The 26805-nt window shown below is 37.8% G+C and overlaps 2 protein-coding genes across 2 annotated transcripts in view; one reads left to right on the forward strand and one right to left on the reverse strand.

The window, feature by feature from the left end:
• The window catches only part of Usp14 (ubiquitin specific peptidase 14 (tRNA-guanine transglycosylase)), a 25163-nt gene extending 17518 nt beyond the window's left edge, over positions 1 to 7645 (forward strand). The window contains exons 10-13 of the mRNA XM_013014888.1: positions 879 to 1007; positions 2939 to 2999; positions 3693 to 3800; positions 4826 to 7645. Of these exons, the coding sequence (XP_012870342.1) occupies positions 879 to 1007; positions 2939 to 2999; positions 3693 to 3800; positions 4826 to 4977 (450 nt within the window). The 3' untranslated portion in view covers positions 4978 to 7645. The remainder of the gene's footprint in view (positions 1 to 878; positions 1008 to 2938; positions 3000 to 3692; positions 3801 to 4825) is intronic.
• Thoc1 (THO complex 1) overlaps positions 7538 to 26805 on the reverse strand; it is a 45862-nt gene continuing 26594 nt past the window's right edge. Inside the window, exons 12-22 of the mRNA XM_013014825.1 lie at positions 24999 to 25143; positions 20503 to 20603; positions 18870 to 18936; positions 18621 to 18671; positions 18461 to 18531; positions 17795 to 17890; positions 17159 to 17224; positions 11132 to 11215; positions 9205 to 9352; positions 8337 to 8412; positions 7538 to 7934 (exon numbers count right to left, since the gene is read on the reverse strand). Of these exons, the coding sequence (XP_012870279.1) occupies positions 7642 to 7934; positions 8337 to 8412; positions 9205 to 9352; positions 11132 to 11215; positions 17159 to 17224; positions 17795 to 17890; positions 18461 to 18531; positions 18621 to 18671; positions 18870 to 18936; positions 20503 to 20603; positions 24999 to 25143 (1198 nt within the window). The 3' untranslated portion in view covers positions 7538 to 7641. The remainder of the gene's footprint in view (positions 7935 to 8336; positions 8413 to 9204; positions 9353 to 11131; positions 11216 to 17158; positions 17225 to 17794; positions 17891 to 18460; positions 18532 to 18620; positions 18672 to 18869; positions 18937 to 20502; positions 20604 to 24998; positions 25144 to 26805) is intronic.

The following is a 26805-nucleotide window of genomic DNA, read 5'->3' on the forward strand; positions in this document are numbered from 1 at the left end:
TGAGCCACAGCGCCACTTCTGGCTTTTTTCTTTTTGCTTATGTGGTGCTGAGGAATCGAACCCAGGGCTTCAGGCATGCAAGGCAAGCGCTCTACCACTGAGCCACCTTCCCAACCCTCAGATTAGTATTTTAACATAAATTCTTGGAGTATATCAGTCCTGTGTGTAAAATTAAACTTTACATTAGAAAAAAATTCTAAATTGACTCCAGTATTGTGATTTCATTATTTTCATAGCATCTAGCCTAATATTGCTGAATTGCTGCTTCTGTTAATTCATATATTTTTGTGACAGCACTGAGACTTGAACCCAGGGCCTTAAACACTTGCTTAGTGTTCTTGGTCAAAGCTGGTGCTCTACTGCTTAAGCTATACCTTCAAATCTGGCTCTTTGCTGCTTAATTGGATATGAGTTTCTCAGATTTGTCTGCCCTGATGAACTTGAACCTCAGTCCTCAGATCTCAGCCTCATGAATGCCTAGGATTATAGGTGTGAACCTCCAGTGTTTGTCTTTCTCTGTGATCAGTTTCATGTAATGAGAACACATTTGAAAAGCAATTATTGAGGACTGATTAAAGATTACAATATTAAAAACAGAATCTGGTCATAAGAGTAAGTCTAAAGAATTTACAGTTGTAAAGTATTCCACATGATTTGCACAAGATTTTTTTTTATTGTGAAAATATTGTATAGAGAGGTTAAAATTACATGGGCAAGATAAATTGCACAAGATTTTATCTCAAAGTTTATTTGAATTATTAAAGCATTCCTTCAGAAGTGTGATATGTCTATATTTTGATATATATAGATATATATACACACATATATGAATCCATATATCTGATTACAAATTTTCTTTCTTTTTGGTTTGTATGCAGGATGTTAAATTTCCTCTCATGTTGGATGTTTATGAACTATGTACTCCAGAACTACAAGAAAAAATGATTTCTTTTCGATCAAAATTCAAGGATCTAGAAGATAAAAAAGTGAATCAGCAGCCAAATGTAGTAGGTTCTTATTACCAACTTTTTTTTTCTTATTGCCAGCTTTTTAATATTTTAATCTTTAATCAGCCCTCAACAATTACCTTGGATTGTTAACCTATTTGTATAATTGGATGAACTTGTATTTTAATTAGGAAGTGTGCACAGCCTACATATATTGGTGTAATAAGCCTTTAAAATTTCAAATGTAAAAACTAAAGTTAGCATAAGAAACAAGAACTTGATATTTTCTTTTCTGCTGTAACCTGCAGATTGTGTTTCTGTTATATAAACATATATGTGATTGTATTCCTTGTTAGGCTTAGAATCATTCCTATTTTTAGATGGGATTGTAGGTGCCAGAATAGTGATTACTGAATGTGTACTGTTACAACCAAGTCATCTTGGTAGGTGCTTCTTGTATGCTTGGAAATACTAAAATAATAGCATAACATTTAAAAAATTTAGTTATTTTTATTTTTTTGCTGGTGCTGGGGCCTGAACTCCAGGCCTGGCTCTTCAGCTCAAGGTTGGTGCTCTACCACTTGAGCCACAGTGCCACTTCCAGCTTTTTCTGCTTATGTCATGCTGAGGAATCGAACCCAAGGCCTCAATGCATATAAGGCAAGCGCTCTACCACTGAGCCACCTTCCCAGCTCTACTAGTTTTAAGAGGTCTGAATTGTATGTAGAATTTTTTTTCTTGGGCATGAAAAATACCCTACTAGAATTAGCTCACGTTTTTTTTTTTTTTTGTCGGTCATGGGGCTTGAACTCTGGGCCTGGGCGCTGTCCCTCAGCTTTTCAGCTCAAGGCGAGCGCTCTACCACTTGAACTACAGCGCCACTTCCGCGTTTTTTTTTTTTTAAACTGCTATCAGGTCTTGAATTGAGGGTCTTGAGTTGGCACAGCTTGCTTCTCTACTGCTGGTTGTTACCACTTGAGTTCATCTCCCACCTGGCTATTCATTGGTTAGTTGGAGATGGAGTCTCTCAGACTTTTCTGCTTTGGTTGGCTTTGAGCCAAGATCCTTTGGATTTCAGTCTCCTGAGTAGCAAGGATTACAGGCATAGCTATTGATATCTGGCTAATACCACGTCTTAAAATTATATTTGTATGTATGTGTTAAAAGCACCTGTTAAAAAATTAAAATTTATTTTGAAGTAATTCTGGAAATCACACTCAGTTATCAGAAAGAATACTGAGAGGTCTGAAGTTTTCTTCCCCTAGTTTTCCCCAGTGGTAGCTTCCTATACACTGTAATGAAATGATCACAGTTAGGTTGCTGACATTGATACATTTATTTTACCACAAAGATCCTTCATAGTTGCCTTTTGTAGTTACACTGTCCTCTGCCCTCAATTCTTTGCAACCACTAATCACTTCCCTTTCTACAATTTTGTTGTTTCCCAAATAGTGCATGAATGAAATAGAAAATTTTCCATTTTAAAATAACCTTTTGGTGTTGACTTTTCCCCAGATTTGTCTAGGTTATTATGTAAGGATTCTTTCCTTTTTATTCTTTAGTATTTCCTGGTATTGATATATCACAGTTTGCTTAACCATGCAACTATTAAAGAACATCTGGATTATTTCCAGTTTTCGTCTGTTTGGTAGAGTTTAAGTATTCATGTAGATTTTAGTGTAAATATAGTTGTATATCGGTTGCTATTTAGTTTTTCAAGAATGCCAAACATTTTCCTAGAGTGATATCATCTTACATTACATTTTATGGCAGTAGGTGACACATTCACTGTCTCCATGTTCTCAGCAGAATGAGAGTCCAAATTGCTAAAAGCTGGTGAAAATTCTTCCGTGCAGAATATGCCAAATAATTTATGAGTAGCCTGTTATTTTGTCTTAATACTTTGTAGCCAGTAAATGTGGGAAAACGAATATTCAGCAAGAATGTAAATGTTATTTCCAATATAATGATTTAAGATGTTTTTTTCTCAGTGTGACAAGAAGGGTAGTCCACAGAAAGAAGTTAAATATGAACCCTTTTCATTTGCGGATGGTAAGTCAACATTTGAGTTTTTATGTTTATATGTATGTTGGTAAAGATCTGTCTTGCCACATACTTATTAAGATAAATATTTTTTGTCTTGTTGGTTGTGGGACTTGAACTCTGGGCCTGAGCATTGTCCCTGAACTCTTCAGTTCATGGTGAGCTGCTCTACCACTTGAGCCACAGAGCCACTTCTGGTTTTCTGGTAGTTAATTGGAGATAAAGAGTCTCACAGGCTTGAACCCCAGTACCTGGCTAAGATAAACTTTTTAAAATTGTTACTTGAAGACTATTTTGCCTTAATATGACAAACAGTATAATTGCACTTTAAAAATATCATTCATGGGGCTGGGAAGGTGGCTCAGTGGTAGAGCGCTTGCCTTGCATGCCTGAGGCCCTGGGTTTGATTCCTCAGCACCACAAGCAAAAGGAAAAAAGCCGGAAGTGGCGCTCTGGCTCAAGTGGTAGAGCGCTAGCCTTGAGCTGAAGAGCTGAGGGACAGTGCTCAGGCCCAGAGTTCAGGCCCTACAACCGTACCCCCCCAAAAAAAGTATCAATCATGAAGCCTTCATTCTAATTAGTTTTCTTCCTGGATTGTAAAAAACTAGATTACTAATCTGAACATTTTTTTTTTTGTTGTTACCTCCCTTGAGAATACACTTGTATTCATTGTCTAATACTAATGGACTTGTATTTCTTTAGATATTGGCTCCAATAATTGTGGATATTATGACTTACAAGCAGTGCTGACACACCAGGGAAGGTCTAGTTCATCAGGTCATTATGTATCATGGGTGAAAAGAAAACAAGGTAAAGAATTCTGCACTGTGTTTTCAATTGTTGAGTACTCTTTTGTTACATATTTTATAGCAATGATTTTTTGTCATAGAACTATATTTTCTATTTTTTTCCCTCACTGTCGGTACTATACATTTGTTCTTTAAAGGTTCTAGAGCTTTTGTTTATGAAGTCTGTCTCTTAATTATTCCCAATATTAGCAATTAAGGTAGAGAAATTAAATTCACTAAAAACAGTAGTAAATGCATTACATATTAATAACATTTTTTAGTTAATATAGTAACTTTCAGAATTTACGGGGGAAAAAAAAGTGAGCTGGGTGCTGGTGGCTCATACACCTATAAGCCTATCTACTCAGAAGGCTGAGATCTGCAGATTAAGGTTTAAAGCCAGTTTAGGCACATGAATTCTTGAAACTCATCTTCAATTAACCAGCAAAAACAAAACAAACAAACAAAAAGTAGGAGGGAGGCCTGGCTCCAGGACTGCCAACTGTGAGCAAAACAGCTAAACAGTAGCCCAAAGTCCTCAGTTTGTGCCCTAGTACTGGCACCAGAAAAATAAAGGTGGGAAACAGTACTGGTTTACATTTTTATGCCTTCCTATTATCTGGCCTAACAGAAAATAGCTGGATTTTTATATCTGTCTTGCATTTCTTATCCTTCTTTCCTCCCTCTTTTTTCTTCCTTCACCCTTGTTGCCTCCCCTTCCCCTCTTCTTCCTTCCTCTCCTCCTTGTGCTGGGAATGAAAGCCATGGCCTTGTACAGGATAGATAACCTCTGCCAGAACTAGACCACAATCCACTCTCAGATTGATTTGTCTGTTAAAGTATCATCTTATGCAGGCTCTGGGAGGAGTCTCTAGTTAGTATTGAAATTGTTGTCATTATGGAACCATTAATATTCTCAAAGCTGTGTGGTCCCTGAATGACACTTGGAGGGCTGTTAGCTGGTAGGTGGGAGTATTGCAGTACATCAAGTCAAATCTGATTTTGGAAACAAATAGAACTTTGAAGAGTTATTTTCTTGCTCTTTAGATGAATGGATCAAGTTTGATGATGACAAAGTCAGCATCGTAACACCAGAAGACATCCTGCGGCTGTCTGGTGGTGGTGACTGGCACATTGCTTATGTTCTACTCTATGGGCCTCGCAGAGTTGAAGTAATGGAAGATGAAAGTGAACAATAATCTTCAATTTAGCTATTTATGCTTAGATGTGAGATAATGTTATTTGTTGATCATTTCTATAATCCAGAGCTTTAAAGAAAGACCTTTAGGTGGTTTTGTTTCCCTCATGTGGAACAAGAGAGCAGAATCAGACCACTTGTGCATCAATCAGAAAATTATAGAAAATTGACTTTGGATATGCTGCCCTGTATAAAAGTGGCTGGAAGATGTCCTTTAAAAACTTATTTCTTACAGTAATTCTTAAAAAAAATTTAGTTGAAATGTCTTTCAACCATTACATTCTGTCATCTATTTTCAGCCCAAGACTCAGTAGTGATGTTTATTGCACACTTATTACCTACTACTATTTGTTCTTGCATGGTTCACTTTACCATTCAGTAAATAGCTGCCCATCCTTTGCCTTATCTAACAAAAAATTTTTCCAGGTTGATGGAAAAGGAAGTGTTGCTTTCATCGTATAACTCAGTGCTGCTGGTCCACATCCCATGGAAACATGGGTGCAATCAAGTATTTGTCCAGCCTGACCGTTGCTGGCTTTTCCTGACAAAATAAATTTGTGATCAGTAAGATTATATTTGATTATACATTTATTATTGTGTCTGATGTACTATGGTTTGTACATTTAACTTTGCAATGGTTTTGTAGTAATCAGCTTTAAAAATGTTGAGCTCTGGTTGCTTATTTTTAGAAAATGAGGATATTTAATAAAAAAAAAAAAGAGGGATTATAGTTTTTGACCTGAAGTCTTTGTCTTTTTAGTGTTGGAGTTCGGCTGAAGATTCAGATACATTTAATAAAACTTCTGCAGATTAATATTACTGTGCTGTTGAGCATCCATTTAAGAGGTAACTTCGTTGCCTGCTCATATCCCACTTAGAAACACAAAGTTTTTATATGGATTTCTTTGGATGCTGGCTGCAGTGATGTTTTACCAGATTCATTTCTTGACTCATTTGTTATGTTTATACTCTTATGTTCCAAAAACTTAAATGTCCATCTCAAAATTTATAATCAGTGGTTTTAAAGTTATGATGAAAATACCAGAGTATGACATATTTGATTATGATGGTTTCCTTTTAATATATTCTAACTAGTTATTGATAGTTGTTTCTGGAGCCTTGATTGCTAAGGAAAGAGGTAAAGATACATCAGTAGCTAACTGGCTTGAGTTATGTATTTATAATAAAGTTTAGGGATTATCATGCATCTCTTATTTTTATGTTTTAATGCTCTGCAGAACCATTAAGACTGTTAGGGAATAATGTCCATTTTCCTCTCAAATCTGTAACTTAACTAGGGGATAAACATTTCAGCTTTGTAAATAGTTCTCACCTGAACTGATTTGGCAATCAATACTAGGAAGATGTAGGATAATGGTGAAAAGTAGAATGGAGTGAGACCCTAAGAATTGTGATTTGTGTCAATCTTGTAACTTTCCAGCTCTTTTACTCATGGTTTCATTTGGTTAGAATAGTTGTAATAGTAAACTTAGCAGTTTAAAATCAGATTTTGTTAACCTACTAGATAATGAAGCTACTAGCCAGGTGAAGCTGGCTTAGAATGATGTAAAAGCCTTGTATAGAATATATTAAGGATTTTAAAAGCTGTATTTACTTTTCCTTGTCATTACGAAGCTCAGTTTCATTTTATTTGATGCAAAAGCATTATTCCAAAGGCATTTTTAAAGCAGATGTTGGATTTAGTTTTAAACTAAGGCTAGTTTAGAATCCAGCCTTGTGTAGGTCTCTGAGAAGGAAGAGTAGGCAAAAGTCATCTTGATTCCTGAATGTGCCTTATTTGCTGTGCCATTACCACTGAGGTCCTTTCAATATTAGAGCTGTGGAGGAGTGAAGCCCAAACAAGAGCATTACAGTGCTCTGCACTCATTATATTTTCTTCAGATCACCAACTATGGCCTGAGCTTTGGATCCTGAAGGAGCTGTGTGTGGAACAGGGCAGTAGTAGATGGCACTACCTATGTTCAGCAATTTGTTCAGTTCAGCCATTTCTACAAAGTGTTGTACTGCGTACAGGTGCTTGCACATCTCATTTGAACTTCACAATAATCCCTGGTGTGTAGTTAGGTTAAGGATTTAAGAGATCAGAAGATTCTTGTAAGGCTTAAAGAATGAAGTTTTAGACCTCATTTCTTTTAAAGTTGAGGGCTGGCAAACATTTTTTTGTATTGGGCTGTCACAACTGCTTTGCTATGGTAGTGGGACAGGTGTCACAGTACTCAGTGTTGTTGCCAATAAAATTTGGTAATAAAGACATGATGAGAAGACCAGTTTGCTGATATCTTTAACACATGAAAAGGAACAAAACAGTCACAAGGTTTCAGAAAGTCACTGTAGGATAGCTAGATTTTGTAACTACTAACAGCATGCAGAAAACTAATTTCATATTAGTGCTATTTAACTTCATTATAAATATATATAACAAAAATACTTTGTGATTTTGACGTTACTTCATTTTGGCCATTTTCCCAACCCACCTTCCCATCCCTTCTGAGGTTTGAGCCAATGTGTGTTCTATTTCTTGGAGCACCACCCAACTGTACAACTGTTATAAAAATGTTTATTGTTTACCAAAACCAGTGGACCTCTTATCAAATGCTGCTTGGTAACAAAATCTTATCACAGTTTTAATAAAAAAGAAAAGAATCTAACTATTTGTCTCGTCATTAGTTAGACTTTCTGCAAGGTCACTTAATCCAGACTTGTTTAGTGCACTAATCAGACTATCAGGTGTTGCGTGGACTCCTTCTTGATCCTGCCAGGCAACCAGGAGCTGCTTGGCTCGCATCTTCATGTCTTCACTGTCACATTCAATCTGCCTAATTTCAGAGTCTTTCATTTCCAAGTACGGAGCCAGAATCTTCCATTGTTCGCCAAGCTTATTGGCAAATAACTCTAGCTGTTCCCCAGTGACAGGTTTATCTCGCCGAACATCAGGACCTAGGAAACAGAAAATATAAATTATCAACAAAGTACAATGATATGCAGTCCTAAGTATACAACAGAACAGGAAAGCTATAGGAACACTAGGATATTATTCACTTTAATGAGTATTACTTTAAAACAACTTTATATTCTCCTTACAGTCATGGTCATTAGATCAACACCATTGTACTATAACTATGAAGACTTTGCCTGAAAGTAGCTGCTCCCCTCTAGCTCCCAAGAATCAGAGGAATGGTATTGCCTAAAGTATTACTCTTTCCTTTTAATTCCTTACTATAAATCAGAAGCAGAACTGAGATAAGTTGAGAAGTAGATCAAATTAAATAACGTACCTCTCAACCAAGAACCCCAATCTTTTCCAATTTTGTAAAATAGCCAAGAAAATTCAATTCTTACTTTCATTTTCCTTCAGTAAAGCATCATTATCTTCTTCATCTTCATCCTCACCTGTTTTTATTTCTTCAGAAGGAGGCTAAAGATGCAGGAAAGAACATTTTAATGAATGCCAACTTTTTTTCCCCCCAGGCCTGGGGCTTGAACTCTGGGCCTGAGTGCTGTCCCTGAGCGTCTTTGTGCTCAAGGCTAGTGCTCTACCACTTGAGCCACAGTGCTATTTCAAGTTTTTGAGTAGTTGGAGAAAGGGACTTTTCTGCCCCAGGCTGGCTTCAAACCGTGAGCCTCAAATTTCAGCCTCAGTCTCCTGAGTAGCTAAGATTACAGGCGTACAGGCATGACACACTGAAGCCTGGTTAAACATGACAACTTCTGAAGTAAGAAAGCTAGAGATGGCTTTAGTTTAGGTAAAGTAGTTATAAGATCCCCAGTACAGGGCCTCAGAACAACTCCGGGCCCCTAGCTTGGGCAAGTAGTGAAAAGCATGGCAAACCCATGTGTAAATATCTGGGGTTATTAAGTTATATGTTTGGAGGGAAGACTACAGGATCGCAACAATACATTAGAAAATTGTGTTGGAAAAAAGATAGGCCAGCTACCATTTGACTATCTGATAGGAAACATTATAATGCATTGACAAACAGGAAAAATTCAAGTCTTAAGTTTAAATTTGTATCAAATTCAAATTTGTGCATTTTCTAAAAATGTATGTGTATACTCAATTGCATTTTTTCTATCATGTGGTGTGTACGTTTTTTTATTTTTTTAAAACATGAGATACTAAATTCACCTCTTTGCCCAAACTGATAGAAATTTAGCAAAGAAGATAATGTCAACTAAGTAGTATGGAAAAAGTGATATATGTACTTACTGGTAATTCCTTGGCTAGCTTTATTACCATGTTTTCAAGGTATTCTGGCAAACTTTTGAACTGCTGGTTGGTTGGCTGGAAGAAATGAGGGCTTCTCCGTGCTAATAGTCTGAGGGCTCTCCAACCGTAATTTGAATTGTTCACAGCTCTAATGAAAAGAGATGTCAATTTTGCTACCACATTCAGCTGATAAATTCTGTATCAACAAATCCTTATTGAACTAGGCACTCAGGAACTATAAGGTTTTGTAGACCGTGCATTCTGAACACAGAGGCAAAACAACACTACAGTAGAGCAGGGCCTCAAGGTTACAGTGGTTTTCCTAGCTCTGCATTTACTGCCCGAGGACTTCAGGAAATTATCCTGAGAAAATTCCAGACATACAATATTGCTGAATGTATTGGTAAGTATCATTACTGATAAAAGACATTTACATGTGACAACTTTAGATGCTACAGGAGTAAGTCACACAGGGACTAGGGCAGGGAAGTGTATCTCAGCAGGGAGATCCGAAGTGAGTGACCGGGAAGCTCTGGGGGTGGGGGTGGGGGTAGGGGTGTCACGTGAGCCAGATGGTATATATTCTAAAGAGGAAGACAAATAGTTGGTATGCTTAAAGTCAAAAAGTAGCAAGATGTATCTGCAGAGGCAGGTATGATCCAGATCAAGGAGGCCTAAAAAAGTTATTGGAAGGAGTCTGGAATAGTCACTCACTATTAAAATTGGAAGTATGAGATTAGGATTGTGATTTAAATTTAATCAATTTTGATTTTATAGACAGGTTTCACTATATAGACCCCTGGCTGGTCTCACATATAACCGCTTCATCAGCCTCCGGTGCTGGGATTACAGGTATGTGCTATTTCTGGTCCTTGCACATATATTTTAAAGTTCACTGATGCATGAAGAACTGACCATAAGACTAGTTTAAGAGATCACAGTGACTAAAAAAACACTGCAAAAGTGACACTAATCATGCATATCAAATGCTTGTTTTATTCTATCCATGTTCAATGTGAATCTTTTTATTTAATCTTCAGAATAGTCATGTGAAATGAGCTATTAATATGAACACTTAATAGATGAAGAAAGGGGACATAGGAGTATTTTTTTTTTTTTTTTGGTTCAGTTGTGGGGCCTGAACTCTGGGCCTGGGTACTGTCCCTCAGCTCTTCAGCTCAAGGCTAGTGCTCTACCACTTGAGCCACAGCACCACTTCTGGCTTTTTTCTTTTTGCTTATGTGGTGCTGAGGAATCGAACCCAGGGCCTCATGCATGCAAGGCATGCGCTCTACCACTGAGCCAACTTCCCAGCCCCATAGGAGTATTTTTCCAGTAAGTGGTAGAGGTGGGAACTTTATGCATCCTGACGAGGGCCCTTACTCTTAAATCACTACGGTGTCACCTGGAACATTCTAGATAAACAAGCTGTGACTGAGTCCTGAAATTAGTCCAAACTGAGAGTTAGGCAGCGAATGAACTGCCAACAATGGAGACTGACAGGAAGAGCAAGGGACCAAAGTAATGAGAGTAGTTTCAAGGATGTTGACAGGAGAGTGTAATCTTAGGAAGGACAGGTTCACTGTTGCAGGGCCAAAGAATGGCCTGCACAGAGCTACTGCACTGGCCACTGACAGATGAGAATTATGTTGGCTGTTTTGAGAGGCTGCTTTGAAGGGAACACAGAATAGAGGTGACAGAGGGAGAGAATGATTTTTTTTTCTTGTACTTTGAAACAAGTGTAAATTCAAGTCATATGATAAGAATAATCCTTGAAATCAGGATGTACAACAATTTGAACATGGTTCATTATGGTACATTCACTCTGCGCTACTCTGTCAATTACCCCTTTAAGTTTACTAGTATACACAGAATTGCCAAGAGTAATGGAGGAAATTAAAATCAACTAATGAAAAAATTTACTTACTTATATTCATTTTCAACCATGTTTTCAGGGTCTGCTTGTTCAATGGCTTCTTCAAAGAACTCCTCCAAAGTTGGCATGTATTCCCTGGGCATTATAAAGTAACTAGTGAGCATAAGGGATTAATAACATGTTGTAATGGTACTCAAACGTTAAATAGAGTTAGGAATATATTAAACTTAAGAACTCACTTTTTTTGTTGGTAGTGGGACTTGAACTCAGGCCCTGGGTGCTCTCCCCTCAAGTTCCTTTTGCTCAAGGCTAGCACTCTACCACTTGAGCCAAAGTGTCCCTTCTAGCTTTTTCTGAGTAGTCTATTGGAGAAGAGAGTCTCACAGACTTTCCTGCCCAGGCTGGCTTTGAACCATGATTCTCAGATCTTAGCCTCCTGAGTAGCCAGGATTATAGGTGTGAGCCACTGGTACCTGACTGTAACTCCACACTTTTAAGGAGTTAAAAACAGTTAAAGCTAACCTCTCAAAAGGGGCAATAAAAAGGGTGTAGTCTGATGATTATTTAACATCTACTATGCATTACTTACAAATAAAAGGTTCTGAGGTTGACCAGGGGTTTAAAAGCATTTGAACAGAAAAAATTCAAATTCTGTCCTCACCCAATAACATGTTTTTAAGTCCCAAGTTAGTAAAAACCAAAGCTAATAACCACACAAGAGTTTAGCTTTTAACTCTATAATTTAGATTACTATGGCAATATTTTAAAAAATTGGGTCTTTCTGGAATTTGTAGACATAAGATTCTGATACCCACACAAAGAAATGATACCCAATGAGCAAATTAGATGTTCTACATCTTTGACTAAAGCTAGAAAAAAAGAAAAAGCTCTCAACAAAAAGAGAAGCCCCAAATCTTTTGATACAATATTTCATTATAATGACATGCTTCCTAGCCAGTAACTATGACAGACCAGTGAGTCTGCCACCATTCTTTCCTTTTTGTCAGTCGTGAGGCTTGAACTTAGGACCCAGACGCTGTCCCTGAGCTGGTTTTCACTCAATGCTAGCACTCTCCCACTTTGAGCCACATCTCCACTTTTGGTTAATTGGAGATAAGAGTCTCATGGTTTTCTGCTTGGGTAGGCTTTGAACCACAATCCTCAGATCTCAGCCTCCTGAGTTAGCTAGGAGTACAGGTGTGAGCCACCAGCACCTGGCTACTCTTTCTTTATTACAACAGACAAAACAGGATTTCACAGTAAATAGTTATCATTCACAAATGTTTTGGAACCATTTACCACTTTATTTTCTATTTCAAGTCAGGTGCTGGTGGTATAATCCTAGCTACTCAAGAGACTGAGATTTGAGAATTGTGGTTCACAGCCAAGGTGATCAGACATATCTAAGCAACTCATCTTCAATTAACCAGCAAAAAGCCAGAACTAGAGGTATGGTTCAAGAGGTAGAGGGCCAGTTGTGATCCAAAAACCCACCCTTTTATAGGAGCTGAAGGGCCTCTAATTCAAGCCCCATTACCAGTACACACACATATACAAGATTTAACGTGTCTATAGCCATAATCCCAGGCTTCTGCCATATTGGTGTCAAGGCTTAAAATACTACAAATATAAGCTCCCCCTGCCTGCTCCCCTTAGTTCATTCTTTAGTCTCAGCAGGTGGCTACTGTTCAGAATTTGATAAATAATTCTTGTACATTTTAGAAAAATAACATCATCATTATTATTATTGGTGCTGGTCCTGGGGCTTGAACTTGGCCTGGATGCTGTCCCTTAGCTTTTTTGCTCAAGGGTAGTAGCACTACCACTTAAACCAACAGCTCCACTTCCAAATTTTTTGCTGGTTACTTGGAAATAAGAGTCCTATGGATTTTTCTGATGGCTTAGAACTGGGATCCTCAGATCTCAGCCTCCTGGTAGTCAGGATTATAAGGTGGGAGATACTGGCACCTGGCTGACAAGTAACATTCTTCCTCTTTTTTTTTTTTTGTTGGTTGTGGGGCTTGTCTGGGCCTGGGCGCTGTCCTTCAGCTCTTCAGCTCAAGGCGAGCGCTTGAGCCACTTGAGCCACAGTGCTACTTCCCATTTTCTGGGTAGTTTACTGGAGGTAAGAGTCTCACAGACTTTCCTGCCCAGGCTCACTTTGGCTTCTAATAACATTCTTAAAAAATAATGGCATTCTTTGTATTCATGGTTTGTTTTTCCTGAGTATGTCAGGACTGATAGAGAAGTTTTTATCCATTAATTTTCTGATCCTATGTAGTTTTCTACTGAATTGCCACAAGTTCTTCAAAGTGATATATGAGGAATAGTAGTAAGTAAGGTATTTCCTATTCTTTGCTTTGAGATGGTAAACATTCTTATATTCTTTGTTTTTTTTGGGTCCGGTCGTGGGCCTGAACTCTGGGCCTGGGCACTGTCCCTCAGCTCTTCAGCTCAAGGCTAGCGCTCTACCACTTGAGCCACAGCACCACTTCTGACTTTTTTCTTTTTGCTTATGTGGTGCTGAGGAATCGAATCCAGGGCCTCATGCATGCAAGGCAAGCGCTCTACCACTGAGCCACCTTCCCAGCCCCATTCTTATATTCTTATATCCTTGTTTGGATGAATTAGTTTATTTAGGCATCAGGGCCTTCATACTTGTACAGCAACCCATAGTAGAAAATTCATTTTATGTCACAACAGAATACACATACATATATGAAAATATATATGGCATATATAAGTAGAAAATGCCAGATGTCTTTGAAGTGGCTATATCACTAGATCAAACCACCATCAACGGCAAATTACCCACAATTCTTTCTTTTTGTTGTGTTTTAGTTTTAAATTTTATTGTCAAGGTGATGTACCGAGGGTTACAGTTACATAAGTAAGGCTGTGAGTACATTTCTTGTTGAACTTGTTACCCCCTACCCACAATTCTTAAAATGAGGAAATTACTGCTTCTCTTGATCCTAAGATTGCCTGTGGTGGTGGTTTTTTTTTTTTTTTTTGGCCAGTCTTGGGGCTTGAACTAAGGGCCTGGCTATTGTCCCTGAGCCATTTTGTGCTCAAGGCTAGTACTGTACCACTTGAGCCACAGCACCACTTCCAGCTTTTTCTGGTGGTTGGTTGGAGGTAAGAATCTCATGTACTTTGCTGCCAGGGCTGGATTTAAACTGTAATCCTCAGATCTCAGCCTCCTGAGTATCTAGGATCACCGGCATCCTGCTTTATACGTTTTAACAAAGGAAAAAAACCTCTTGGTTCCATTTCCTAGTCTATTATACTTTTTTAACCTTTCTATTTCCTTGCTTCTGAGCAGTGCTTTTTATAGATGAACAATTGTTTGTGTGTTTGTGCTGGTCCTGGGGCTGGTTGCTGTCTCTGAGCTTTTTTACTCAAGGCCAGTGCTCTGCTACTTGAGCTACAGCTCACTTCCAGCTTCTGATGGTTAACTGGGATAAAATCTCATTGACTTTCTGCCTGGGCTGGCTTCAAACTGAGATCCTCAAATCTCATCCCTCCGAGTAGCTATGATTATAGGCATGGGCCACCAGTGCCCAGCTATTAAACTTTTAAAATAATTTACCTTTTCATCCAATTTATTGAGGAATACTTAAGCATACTGATTTAGATTTTTTTTTTGAATTTCTATCTTCATCCTCTTTTACATGCTTTTTTTTTTTTTTTTTTTTAAATGCAAGGCCTGGGCTTGAACTCTAGCACTCTACTACTTCAGCCATAGCTCCACTACCCTAGCCTCTTTTCAGTTTAGCTACTTTTTAGATAAGAGTCTTGTATTTCTCTCCAAGGACTGGCCCTTATACTCCAATCTTACCCAGATTCCAGTGTAGCTGGGACCACAGATGCATACCACTACGCCTGCTGTATTAACTGAGATGGGGTCTTGCTGACTTGCCTATTTTAGCCTTGAATCATGATCCTTGTGATCTCTGCCTCCTGACTTTAACAAGATTTACCCAGATTTCTTCATGTATACAAATATACATTCCTGCAGAGTAATACTTCTAACAAAATCTTCCCTTCTGGGTTCAATGTTCTTTATGGTAACTTTTTTTCTTAAAGTAGGGTTGCTGGTAAGAGATTCTCAAAGTATTGACATTAAACTACTGTTTTCTCTCTCTTTCAAAATAGTATTAGTATTCAACCCAGGGCCTTGTTCATACACCTAAGCTACTCCTCCAGATCTAAAAGTAAATGCTTGTCACATTCAAGTAACTACATAATTTAGTTTGTTGTAGAACTCTGGACTGATAACTCTGTGTAAACACTTTGAAGCTATTATTCCACTGGCTTTTGACTTTCTTTTGTTCTTGAAGGCAGCTCTTTTGCAGGGTGACTTTTCTTTCTTTGATAACTTTTTCACACAAGAGAACGATTTTTTAGCTTATTCTTTTTATTTATTTATTTTTGTCATGGGGCTTGAACTTGGGGCTTGGGCGCTGTCCTTGTGCTCTTCAGCTCAAGGCGAGCCCTCTACCGCTTGAGCCACAGCACTACTTCCAGTTTTCTAACAGTTTATGGGAGATAAGAGTCTCACAAACTTTCCTGCCCGGGCTGGCTTTGAACCACGATCTTCAGATCTCAGCCTCCTGAGTAGCTAGGATTACAGGCGTGAGCCACTGGCGCCCGGCATTTAGCTTAATTCTTAAGACACATCTTGTAACTAATAGTTTATGCTGATTCTCAGTTACCAAATATGACCTTTCTTATGGTCGTTCATGGGGCTTGAACTCTGGGCCAGGGTGCTGTCCCTGCGCTCTTCAGCTCAAGGAAAGCGCTCTACTGCTTGAGCCACAGCACCACTTCATTTTCTAGTGGCTTTTATTGGAGATAAAGAGTCCCACGGACTTTCCTGCCCGGGCTGGCTTTGAACCGCGATCCTTAGATCTCAGCCTCCTGAGTAGCTAGGATTAGAGGCGTGAGCCACCGGCACCGGCTCAAATATGACCTTTCTTATTCTCCATTCTAAGATTTTTGTTCTATTGTTTTTCTATTTTCTCCATTCTAAAACATTACTTGCTTTTTCAAATTCATCTGGTTCTTTCTGGCAGTCTCATGTTTGATCTTTTGTTTTCAGTTGCTATTCAGCTATTTTTAATTATGTGGAACATATCTTACACTGCATTTGTCTGTCTTTTTAAAAAACAACCAGAACAGAACACTCATGGTAGAATGTATATCAAGCTATCAAGGGGAGGGGAACATTTTTTGTCTGCCAAAGGCCACATCACATGGATGTTTATAACACCAATGATAGGTCATACAAAACCCATTGCATTGTCAATTCAGGCAAACAGCTTCTCATGTACCAAATGATTTTGTGGGCCTTATTTGGCTTGAGGGCCAGATATTCCTCATTAGACTTTTATCTGTATGAGCCTAGTGTGATCTGATTCAAAGGTATTAACCCCCTCCCTCCCCTGGCACCCACAGCTTAAGACAGATTTTACTACCAGTTTGGGACTTTCTAGGTGTTTTAGCTTAGAAAGTTCCTTTATGACGTTGATAGTATAAATAAATGTAAAATATTACAAATACAATGAAAGCAAGCACATCATTTTAATTGTTTGGGAAATCTCTTTCCCCTTCTTCCACACTTTAGTAGAAACAGACAAGCTTCTAGGTTTCCTGTACCAGGAGCCTTATCCCTGCTCTCTTGACCCTTCTTTTCCAGATGGTACCTCCACATTGATCTCAGCTTTACTTACGGGAAATTGGCTTGCAAGCCTAAGGCTTTATTCTGTTCATGACTACTATCACCAAGTTCCCTGCTTTTCCAAACAGGAAAACATCTGCTCCCAGCTTGATAAAACCACAGCAGTTCAATTTATTCTTCTGGTATTTACGTTTGATTCCTTTTGTGACTCTATTTACTTACTTTATTTTGTCAGCATTTTTGGATGTTATATGGAGGGAGCCATATTGTGCTGTGCCAACAGTCAGCCACAGCAGGCTTTCCACTTTCTTTTGAGCTGATCACTGCTGAGAAAAGGCTCTGTTCTATTTTATGAACACTGAAAAAATTAAATCTTTAAAATGTTTTAAACTTACCTTGTGTCTGATTTACAGGCTTCCATATTGTCTGGACAGAGATTCCAAAGCCTTGTTAATTCGTCACTACAAAATAAGCAAAATTTTTATGCACATCATCTGCATATGACTTAAAGCTGAACACAAGAACAACGTAACAGTGGATTTCTGGGTGGTGATGAGTAGTTTTGCTTTTCTCTCATTTTATTTGGCATTTAAATTTTCTACATTAGGATATATTAGATAATAATCTTGTAAGATTTTTTACTTTTCTCTCATTTGGCATTTAAATTTTTTATATTAGGATATATTAGATGATAATCTTATAAGATTTTTGGAAATATTAAAGTACAATAAAAAGTAATAAATTGTTAATTAGGAGTAACTATCCAAACATTAGTGTACCATGCAAAAACTGTAAGGGTGATTTTCTTATCATAACAGGGAAAAATGGCATAGCTAGAGCCAGGAATTTTGGAAATGGAAATAAAATGAAGGTTTACAGTTCACATGAACTCATACAATGGCACTTTAGAGTGATAGGTAGGGTTAGATGTAGTCACTTATGTTAGGTGAAAAGCTGGAGTTCTTAGAGTAACCTCTTCAAAACACAAAAATACTCAAGAACATCCTACCGAAGAAGACAAGTTAACTTACTTTCCCATGAGTATTTTTTTGTTTGCTCCTTTGCCTAGGAAGTCTTCTGGGGCTGTTCTCTTCCGTACCACTCTTGTGGGCTTGGTATCTGATGTCCTGTGGTTAACACAAGTAAAACATACATGAAAGCTTATGACAGGACACTATCACACAGAATACAAAATGCCATACAATAGACAAATTTTAAGATGCCCTATTTTCAGTAAGTGATTTGATCAATTTGTTCTGAGAACTTAACTTCAAGAAATCTGAGGAAAAAAATACAAAGGTCAACTTGGTAGCACTTTTATAGAAAAGTCTATTACTGGGGCTGGGAAGGTGGCTCAGTGGTAGAGCACTTGCCTTGCATGTCTGAGGCCCTGGGTTCGATTCCTCAGCACCACATAAGCAAGAAGAAAAAAGCCAGAAGTGGCACCTGTGGCTCAAGTGGTAGAGCGCTAGCCTTGAGCTGAAGAGCTGAGGGACAGCGCCCAGGCCCAGAATTCAGGCCCCATGACTGGACCCCCTTCCCCCAAAAAAAAGAAGTCTATTACTTTACCTTTTAACTTACATTTTTTAAAATAAAAAATACACATATACATATCCATACAAGATATAAAATAATCTAACAATCAAACCATACTTTGAAATTCCTTTCTTCTATTTCTTTTGATGGAATGTATTTACCTTTCTTTCACAAAACTTGGGCAGCCTTCATTTTTCCATGAGTTCCAATTTTCTTCAGTGTTTAATATATGCTGGGAAAAACAAAGAGATTTCCTTTGTGTAACAGAATCCTTTGAGGTTATATGTGATGCTATGGAAACTATAAATGTCAAATACATACCTCTACCATCTTTGAAAATCTTTCTCCATCAGGGGGGTTTTCAGATAGTAGCTGTGATTAGAAAGAATATACTAAGCTTTCAACAACTTTCTGCATCATAGGAGTGGTTTGTAGGCAGAGAACCAAGAAGTGTTTGTGTTCTTGTACCTGAGCTTAACTTTATCCTTATTTTCCTATTTGGGGCTGAAACAAAGAAAATTCTAAATTTCCATTTTTGTCAATCATAGGTTTGTTGCATGTTGGACTTACTTGATAGACTGATTTTGTAGTATCTTCAATCCAGAGTGATTGCTCATCAGTTAAAACATAGTTTGAACTAGGGAAAGAAGCAATAAAAGCATGTATGAGTTCCAGCAGTGCATATTAACTTACAAGTTTATTTAGGGTCTTAAAAAACAGGGCATGCACCACACAAATTAACTATATTTAGTGCCAAATATTACCAACATTAGAAATATTACAAATGAAAGGATTATGTGAGAAAGTTCTTGCACTTCTTATACACTGAGTGACAGAACTGAAGACATATACGTGTACTAGGGAGAAGAAAAGATCTGATTAACTGATATGGTTACAAAGGCAATTGTACGTGGTTTTTTATTTTATTTTTTTGTCAGTTGTGGGGCTTGAACTCAGGAAATGGGTGCTGTCCTTGAGCCTCTTTGTGCTCAAGGCTAGTGATCTACCACATGAGCCACAGCACCACTTCCCGTTTTCTGGTGGTTACTTGGAGATAAGAGTTTCACAGGGACTTTTCTACCCTGGCTGGCTTTGAGCCATAATACTCAGATCTCAGCCTCCTGAGTAACTAGGATGACAGGCGTGAGCCACTGGCACCATTAATGTTTTATAAATTTAATATGAGATGAAAGCCTGTGGGCTAATATCCTACACATGATCCATATAAGCATGCTATATTCCTACAGAACTCGTTCAGAATATGATGAAAAGATTTAAACCCTAAAAAAGGGTACAGGCAAACTTAAATTTTTTCAGCTCCAATTAAGTAAGCTCTCACTATGCACCAGGCACTTTAAAGCCATCCAACCAATACTGATAAATTACCATGGTACCAGGATCTGGAGCACTGTACACGGTACCCGCTGAAACCTCAGAACCATCTCGAGTACATAATATGCACAGAATTTAATGGCTCAATAATGCACTCAAGGTCATAAAGCTTGGATTCACACCTACATCTAATTCCAAACACCCTGATCTTCGTATTACACTGTACCACACCCCCCAAAATAAAAGAATGACATTTTGGAGTATGTACCATGAGCTACCTTGAAATTACAATTCTCAAAGAGCCTCTTTGAGGCCAATAAGTGATGACACTGCAGGTCAAGCTGAGCAGGTCATAAAGTCATGTCCTTTACAGACTCACTGTCAAGCCACAGGGGGCTCATTTCAATTACGAACAGGATGAGAAGATACAGTATGCCTGGAGTGGAGGGATTTAGATACATAGTAGAGATCCTGATGAGGTTTTATGAAAATGCAGACAAAGGAACTCATGTTTGCTTTAACATTTTCTTTGTAGCTTTCAGTTCTGATGTTCTGGACAGTTTCATAACTTATGATATATAAGTACTGGAAGAAGGTGATAAAAACCTAGACCAGGGATCAATTTCCCGTTAATAGAAATGAAAATGCCTTAGAAGACCTGGAACTACATAGGAGATTTTCCCTCAAAACAACTATCCTGTGTCTAAAAGCTCCCAATGAGAGCATTTTCAATGATGTTAGATGTTTTCTATGATGATGATGTTAGAAATAATTACTCCAAATACATAAAATGGGCCCCATAAAAATATTTTTTAAGCAGGTACTTTTCCTTGCCTTTGCTTATAATTCCTTTCTATTTATATGAACTTACCTTTTGAATTTGACCTGCCCTTTGAGATACTGGAATAAAATGAGATACTGCAACAGGATATGTCGCCGAAAATTACTGTCACTCAGCTGTAAATCCATCAACTATTCAAAAATCAAGCATACAAACAAAACAGCATATTAAGATCATGTTTTGAAAGGAACAGGTAATACCACTATAGGAATGGAATATTCTCATTCAGTTGAAAGGTATTTGTTGTGAGATCAATCAAAACAATGTTATTGCTCAAGCCCAAGGACAAAGCAGCAGCAGGTTCAATTTAGACTTATCTCTGACCACTTTATGGTGAAAACAATGTTTCTGTTTATGGTTCTGACACTTGGGCAGAACTATAACAAAGCTGTCTCCTTCCCACATAGAAAGGAATAATGGCTAAAGGAGAAATCCATGTGGGAAAAACAGCACAATAATCAAGGAGTGTCATTTCTTTCTGTAGCCCTATAAATGTCTGCACCTAAAGTGGTACTCAACATAAGACAAGGCATTAGAAGTTAAGAATCATCTGTGAATTTGAAGTGGCTACTTCTTAGATTTTAGACACAATGTGTCATATTGTATTATTACAATGTGGGTAAGAAGAGAGCTGAAGATCATTAATAAGCAAGTTCTTCAGCAATTCTGTCACTGTGCTGGTTCTACTATAAAAATGAGCTCCAGGGGGCTGGGAAGGTGGCTCAATTCCTCAGGACCACACAGAAAAGAAAAAAAGCCGTAAGTGGTGCTGTGGCTCAAGTGGTAGAGAGCTAGCCTTGAGCTGAAGAGCTGAGGGACAGCACCCAGGCCCAGAGTTCAGGCCCCACACCAAAAGAGCTCCAGCAACAAAGGAAAATCATTCCAATTATACCCATACAGAGCTGAAGAAAAGCTGAAGATAGTATTTACCCACTGTGTCAATTCTGCTATTAAGACTGAGTTCCAAATGGAACAACAAAAACCAACAACCCAAATGGAACTTGGCAGAAGAAAAAGTTTCTCATCCCCAATAATGAATAACGAGTAACATGGCAAAAGCTCTGACTGATTTCTGGTTCAACAGCTCAAGTTCTATTGGTTAGCTTCAAGTGGCATGTTTCTGTCTACTAATACAGTATACCATGTGCTAGCCATTTCATTCACTAGCAACTTCTTCCATACTCTTCACTCTTATTTAAGCAAACTTCACACCTTTGAAATACGATAGGCCTTCAAATCAATTTTCTACCACCTACAGCAATTTATTCAATTCTATTATTAATCAGATTGAATTTCCCATTCCAAACTGGCAAATGCAAACCACATGCCATCAGCTGTCATTTCCTCTAAAACCTAGGTGATTTTTCTCTCACCATGAACTCTTGGTTCCTTGATCTCAACCCCACAGGTATAACCACCTCTTCCTTGGTTACTCACAGAATGGCCAATTAGACCTGGTATTGCTCACAATGCCCCAGCCTTGAATTTTTTTTTTTTTGGTCCGGTCATGGGGCCTGAACTCTGGGCCTGGGCACTGTCCCTCAGCTCTTCAGCTCAAGGCTAGCACTCTACCACTTGAGCCACAGCGCCACTTCCGGCTTTTTTGTTTTTGCTTATGTGGTGCTGAGGAATCGAACCCAGGGCCTCAGGCATGCAAGGCAAGCGCTTTAACCACTGAGCCATCTTCCCAGCCCCTTGAATTTTTTTTTTTTGGTCTTTTTTTGTCGGTTGTGGGGCTTGAACTCAGGGCCTGGGCCTGGGAGCTGTCCCTGAGCTCTTTTGCTCAAGGCTAGTGCTCTACCACTTTGAGCCACAGCACCATTTTTGGCTTTCTCGTGGTTAATTGGAGACAATTATGGATTTTCTTTCATGGGCTGGCTTTTAACCGAGATCCTCAGATTGCAGCTTCCTGAATAGTGAGGATTATAGGCATGAGCCACTAACACCCCACCAGACTTCTGAAATCTTATCTCATAATCCTCCTGTCTTAATATAGTCTTCTAACCTTCCCAGCTCTCTTCACAGTTGGTTACAATAGCTAATATTTATATTTTATTGGGAGTTTTAATCTCTTGAGTTCTCTAGTAAGTCTCATTCTGGTTAAAAAAAATTAAAATATCATTTTAGTACAGCTAAGGAGTCAGGAAAATTTTTCCTAAAATGATAAACAGTAAATTTTTTTAGGCTTTGTGGAACAAGAAGTACAGCATTGCTATCATGTAGGTAGTTGTACAAGCATGTAAAATGTAAAAACAAGCAATGGGCCAAGCTGTGGGCTGTGTCATTTGCCAAAACTCCAGTTTCACTATTCAATCATTTTCTTACCTAATTTCTCAACATTCCTGCCCTACAGTTCTTTTACATCTGAGCACAGGGCAATCTTAGTTTTACTTAGTCTCACACTGACCCTAGGCTTCCACAAGCACACCAAATCACAGACTATGCAGGTTTTTCCACTGCTCTGCTGCCTCCAACATCAAAACCTCTTTTCATTTCTAATCAGCAATATTTATTTTTTTTTAAGTCAGTGCTAGAACTTGAACTCAGTCCCTTTCACACTCTCTCAGCTATTAGTTATGGCTGGTGCTCATGCCTTAGCCTTCTTTCTTTAGTCTTTAATAATATTTTTTTTATTTTTGGGTCTGGTCATGGGGCCTGAACTCTGGGCCTGGGCACTCTTCAGTTCAAGGCTAGAGCTCTACCACTTGAGCCACAGCGCCACTTCCTTTAAGAATATTGTTAAAGCTGGGTGCCAGTGGCTCATGGCTATAATCCTAACTATTCTGAGGATCGAAGTTCAAAGCCAACCTGGGCAAAAAAGTCCATAAGACTCTTACCTCCAATTAAACACAAAAACTAGAAGTAGAGTTATAGTTCAAGTGGTAGAAGGCTAGCCTTGAACAAAAAGCTCAAGGACAGCACCCAGGTGAGAAGAACAGAAGAGGAGGAAGAGGAAGGAGAAAGAAGAAGAACAAAAGAATTTTACACTACCATAAGGAAAAATGAAGCTGGGTGCCAGTGGCTCTCATATCTGTAAAAATTCTAGTTACTTAAAAGGCTGAGATTTGAGAATTGTGATTCAAAGCCAGCTAAAAAAAGCCAGACTCTGAGCATGCGATTCTGAGTTCCAACCCAAAACACAAAAAAGAGAACAAAATCATATCACTGCAGGAAAATGGATGGGACTGGAGAACATGATGGTGAGATATACCTAGCGCAAAAAGGCAAGTACACTTTGTTTTCATTCATGTGGATGCTAAGGCTAAAAGACATACATTTTCATGGACATATATAAAGATACATATATATCTATATACATAAAATTACATATATATGTATATACTAATATACTAATACTAAGGATTCTAACTAGGAGGTGTGTAGGGAGAATGGGAAGGTAGAGATGAGGAAAGAGGAATGAAAAATGGAGGGTGAATCATTTCAAAATATAGTCCAACTGTATCTGAAGGTGGTATAAGGAACTTTTTTTAGTCAAAATGGTTTCACTCATTACTTGGCATTTCTGGTTCTTGAAAATATTTATCTTGTTTCTGGAAGCCAAGTTTTTTCTTTTAGGTTTGTTCTTTCAGTATTTTACCTGTCATTTCTATGTGTTTAGAGCAAAGAGAATGAGTTAACATAAACTCAATGTGCTATTTTGACTAGAAAAGTTATATAATTTCTTAGCATTGTATTTTAGCAAAGTCTACTTATTAAAATGTATAGAAAAATGTATAGGTAAGATTAATAGGGAACTCTGAACTTCTTACTTGTATCTAAATAGCAAAATAATCACAAAGGATTATTTTGTACATTTATTACTTATAAATTCAAATTAAATCCTAACTTAAGAGTTAAAATATATTTTAAAGTATGTGGACCTTATGGTTTCTTTCACAACCATTCATCTCTGCTCTTGTATTGGAAAACCAGACATAAATGAATGAACAAGACCAAATTCCAGTACAACTTACATTCAGATAAGCCACATTTGCTGATCACTGCTTAAGTTCATTCATTTTTAGTGATGAAAAGAATTTTGTCATACACATTTAGCTACTTATCAAATCTTGCTAATGAAGAGAGGCTGTTTCTAAACTATAACTTACAAACACACCATTTATAAAACAGTGCGGTAGGGCTTATATATTTCATTAGGCACATATGTGATTCTCTAGATGTCATAACTAAGAGCAAAAGTTTTAACTTTATTATTATAAAGTTGTTATGCAGTGGTTGATTCAATTTTTATCTCACCCAATAGTATATGAAAGTTCTCTTTTTCCATCTTTGACAATACCATTTGTCAGTGTTTGCCAATTGGTATTAAATAGTTACCTCATCATTCTATTTCTAGTATAAATGGAAAGTTATTAAACTGTATTTATACACGTCCAAGTAAATAGCACTTTCAAGTTAATATCGGCTTTATTCAAAATCAAAGTAACATTTCTATCGAACTAAAAAAATACTACCAGTGACAAAAAACATCATGATGCTATGTGGAAAAAAAGCAAGGTACATACCTTTTCACTTGTTAAAAATTTTGCAAAATAGACATGTTCTCCTCCTGTTTTCAGCTCTTCCATCTTTTTTCTGGATGCCTGAGTATCATCTAATTTATAACTCTTAAAAACAGCTAGAACTTCTTCAGAATACTGCAAAGTTAAAAAAAAATCAAGTTAGTAGTTTTAGCGTTGTTACCAAAACTTTGTTTAGTGCTTTTCTGTATCAAAAACTTAAGACTTTACTCTCAATCAACCATATATGTATGATGTTAAGGTACACCAAATAAAAAAAAAACTATGGGGCTGGGATGGTGGCTCAGTGGTAGAGTTCTTGCCTTGCATGCATGAGGCCCTGGGTTCGATTCCCCAGCACCACATAAGCAAAAAGAAAAAAAGCCGAAAGTGGCGCTGTGGCTCAAGTGGTAGAGTGCTAGCCTTGAGCTGAAGAGCTGAGGGATAGCACCCAGGCCCAGAGTTCAAGCCCCACGACCGGACCCCCCCCCCAAAAAAAACTATGACAGCAATATGGTAGCAAAAGGGTTGTAAGAATTATTTTATATATTCATATAAGATGAAATGGAATGAAATAACTCTAGTCCTTCTTATAAAGTCTGTATAAAGGGCAGATAGAGAAAGGAATGCTTTGAAAGCATAGTAGTCCTTTGGTATCTGTGGGACATTGGTTCCTGGATCTTAGTCCTGCCAGTGGAACCCAAATCTGAGGATGCTCAAATTCCTTATAAAAGATGGTATATTATTTACATACAATTGCTGCATATTCTCCTGTATACCTAAATGCTTTTTCGATTACCTGTAATCCACAAAATACTTTGTGTGGGTGGGGTACTAGAGACTGAACCTGGCCTGGCTCTTGTGCATGTACTAGGTGAGTGCTCTATTACTTCAACCACATCCCCAGTCTTCTATTTTATATAATGTAGATGCTAAGAAAAATGTTACACTGTATTATTCAGGAAATGACAAGAAACAAGTCTGTATATATTCAGTAGGGATATAATACATTCTTAAATATCTCAATCTAGAGTTAATGGGAGCCATCGATAGAGAACCTAATGACAGAAAGGCTGTCTGTATATAGAAATTCATTAGTTAAATTGTTTAACCAGCTGTGGGAACGCTCAAACCTTTCTTGTGATAAGACTGTGACCAAACAAAATCATGTCATCAAAGTCTGTCCAGTTGGAAGACAATTCCTTCTGATTTGTCACTAACCACTTATTCTGCATTTGAATGATACTCCACTAAATTGGATATGAAATAGAAACTTAAAAATAACACATAACACACCACTATTAATAGCAATAAGACCTATTTACCCTACATTTCAATTACAATATTAAGGAAAACTGTTATTTGAGGGAAAAAGAAAGACCAGGAAATATAGAAAATTCTTCTAAAAACTGGGTTGACAAACTTTCTGAGACAGACGAGGCAGTCTTAAGTTTTAAATGGTACACGTAGTGTCAGGTGCAACTACTCAGCCAAAAGAAACATAAACTCCAGCACAAATGAATTCCAATAAACCTTGTATGCAAACCAATAGGCTGATTTGACCTAATACCATAGTCTTAATAGGATAACTAAAATAATTTTGTACAAAGACAGTTTTATGCAAAAAAATCATCAATTTATATATATTCTACATATGAAAAAACCCTCAAGGAACTACTATATTTTTTTGACAGTCTGGAGCTTGAACTCAGAGCTTCGGTACTGTCCCTGAGCTGCTTTTGCTCAAGGCACAATGCTATTTCTGGCGTTTTCTGTTTATGTGATTCTGAGGAATTGAACCCGGGGCTTCATG

The sequence above is a fragment of the Dipodomys ordii genome, unplaced genomic scaffold (genome assembly GCF_000151885.1).
Source record: "Dipodomys ordii isolate 6190 unplaced genomic scaffold, Dord_2.0 Scaffold25, whole genome shotgun sequence".
Classification (NCBI taxonomy): domain Eukaryota; kingdom Metazoa; phylum Chordata; class Mammalia; order Rodentia; family Heteromyidae; genus Dipodomys; species Dipodomys ordii.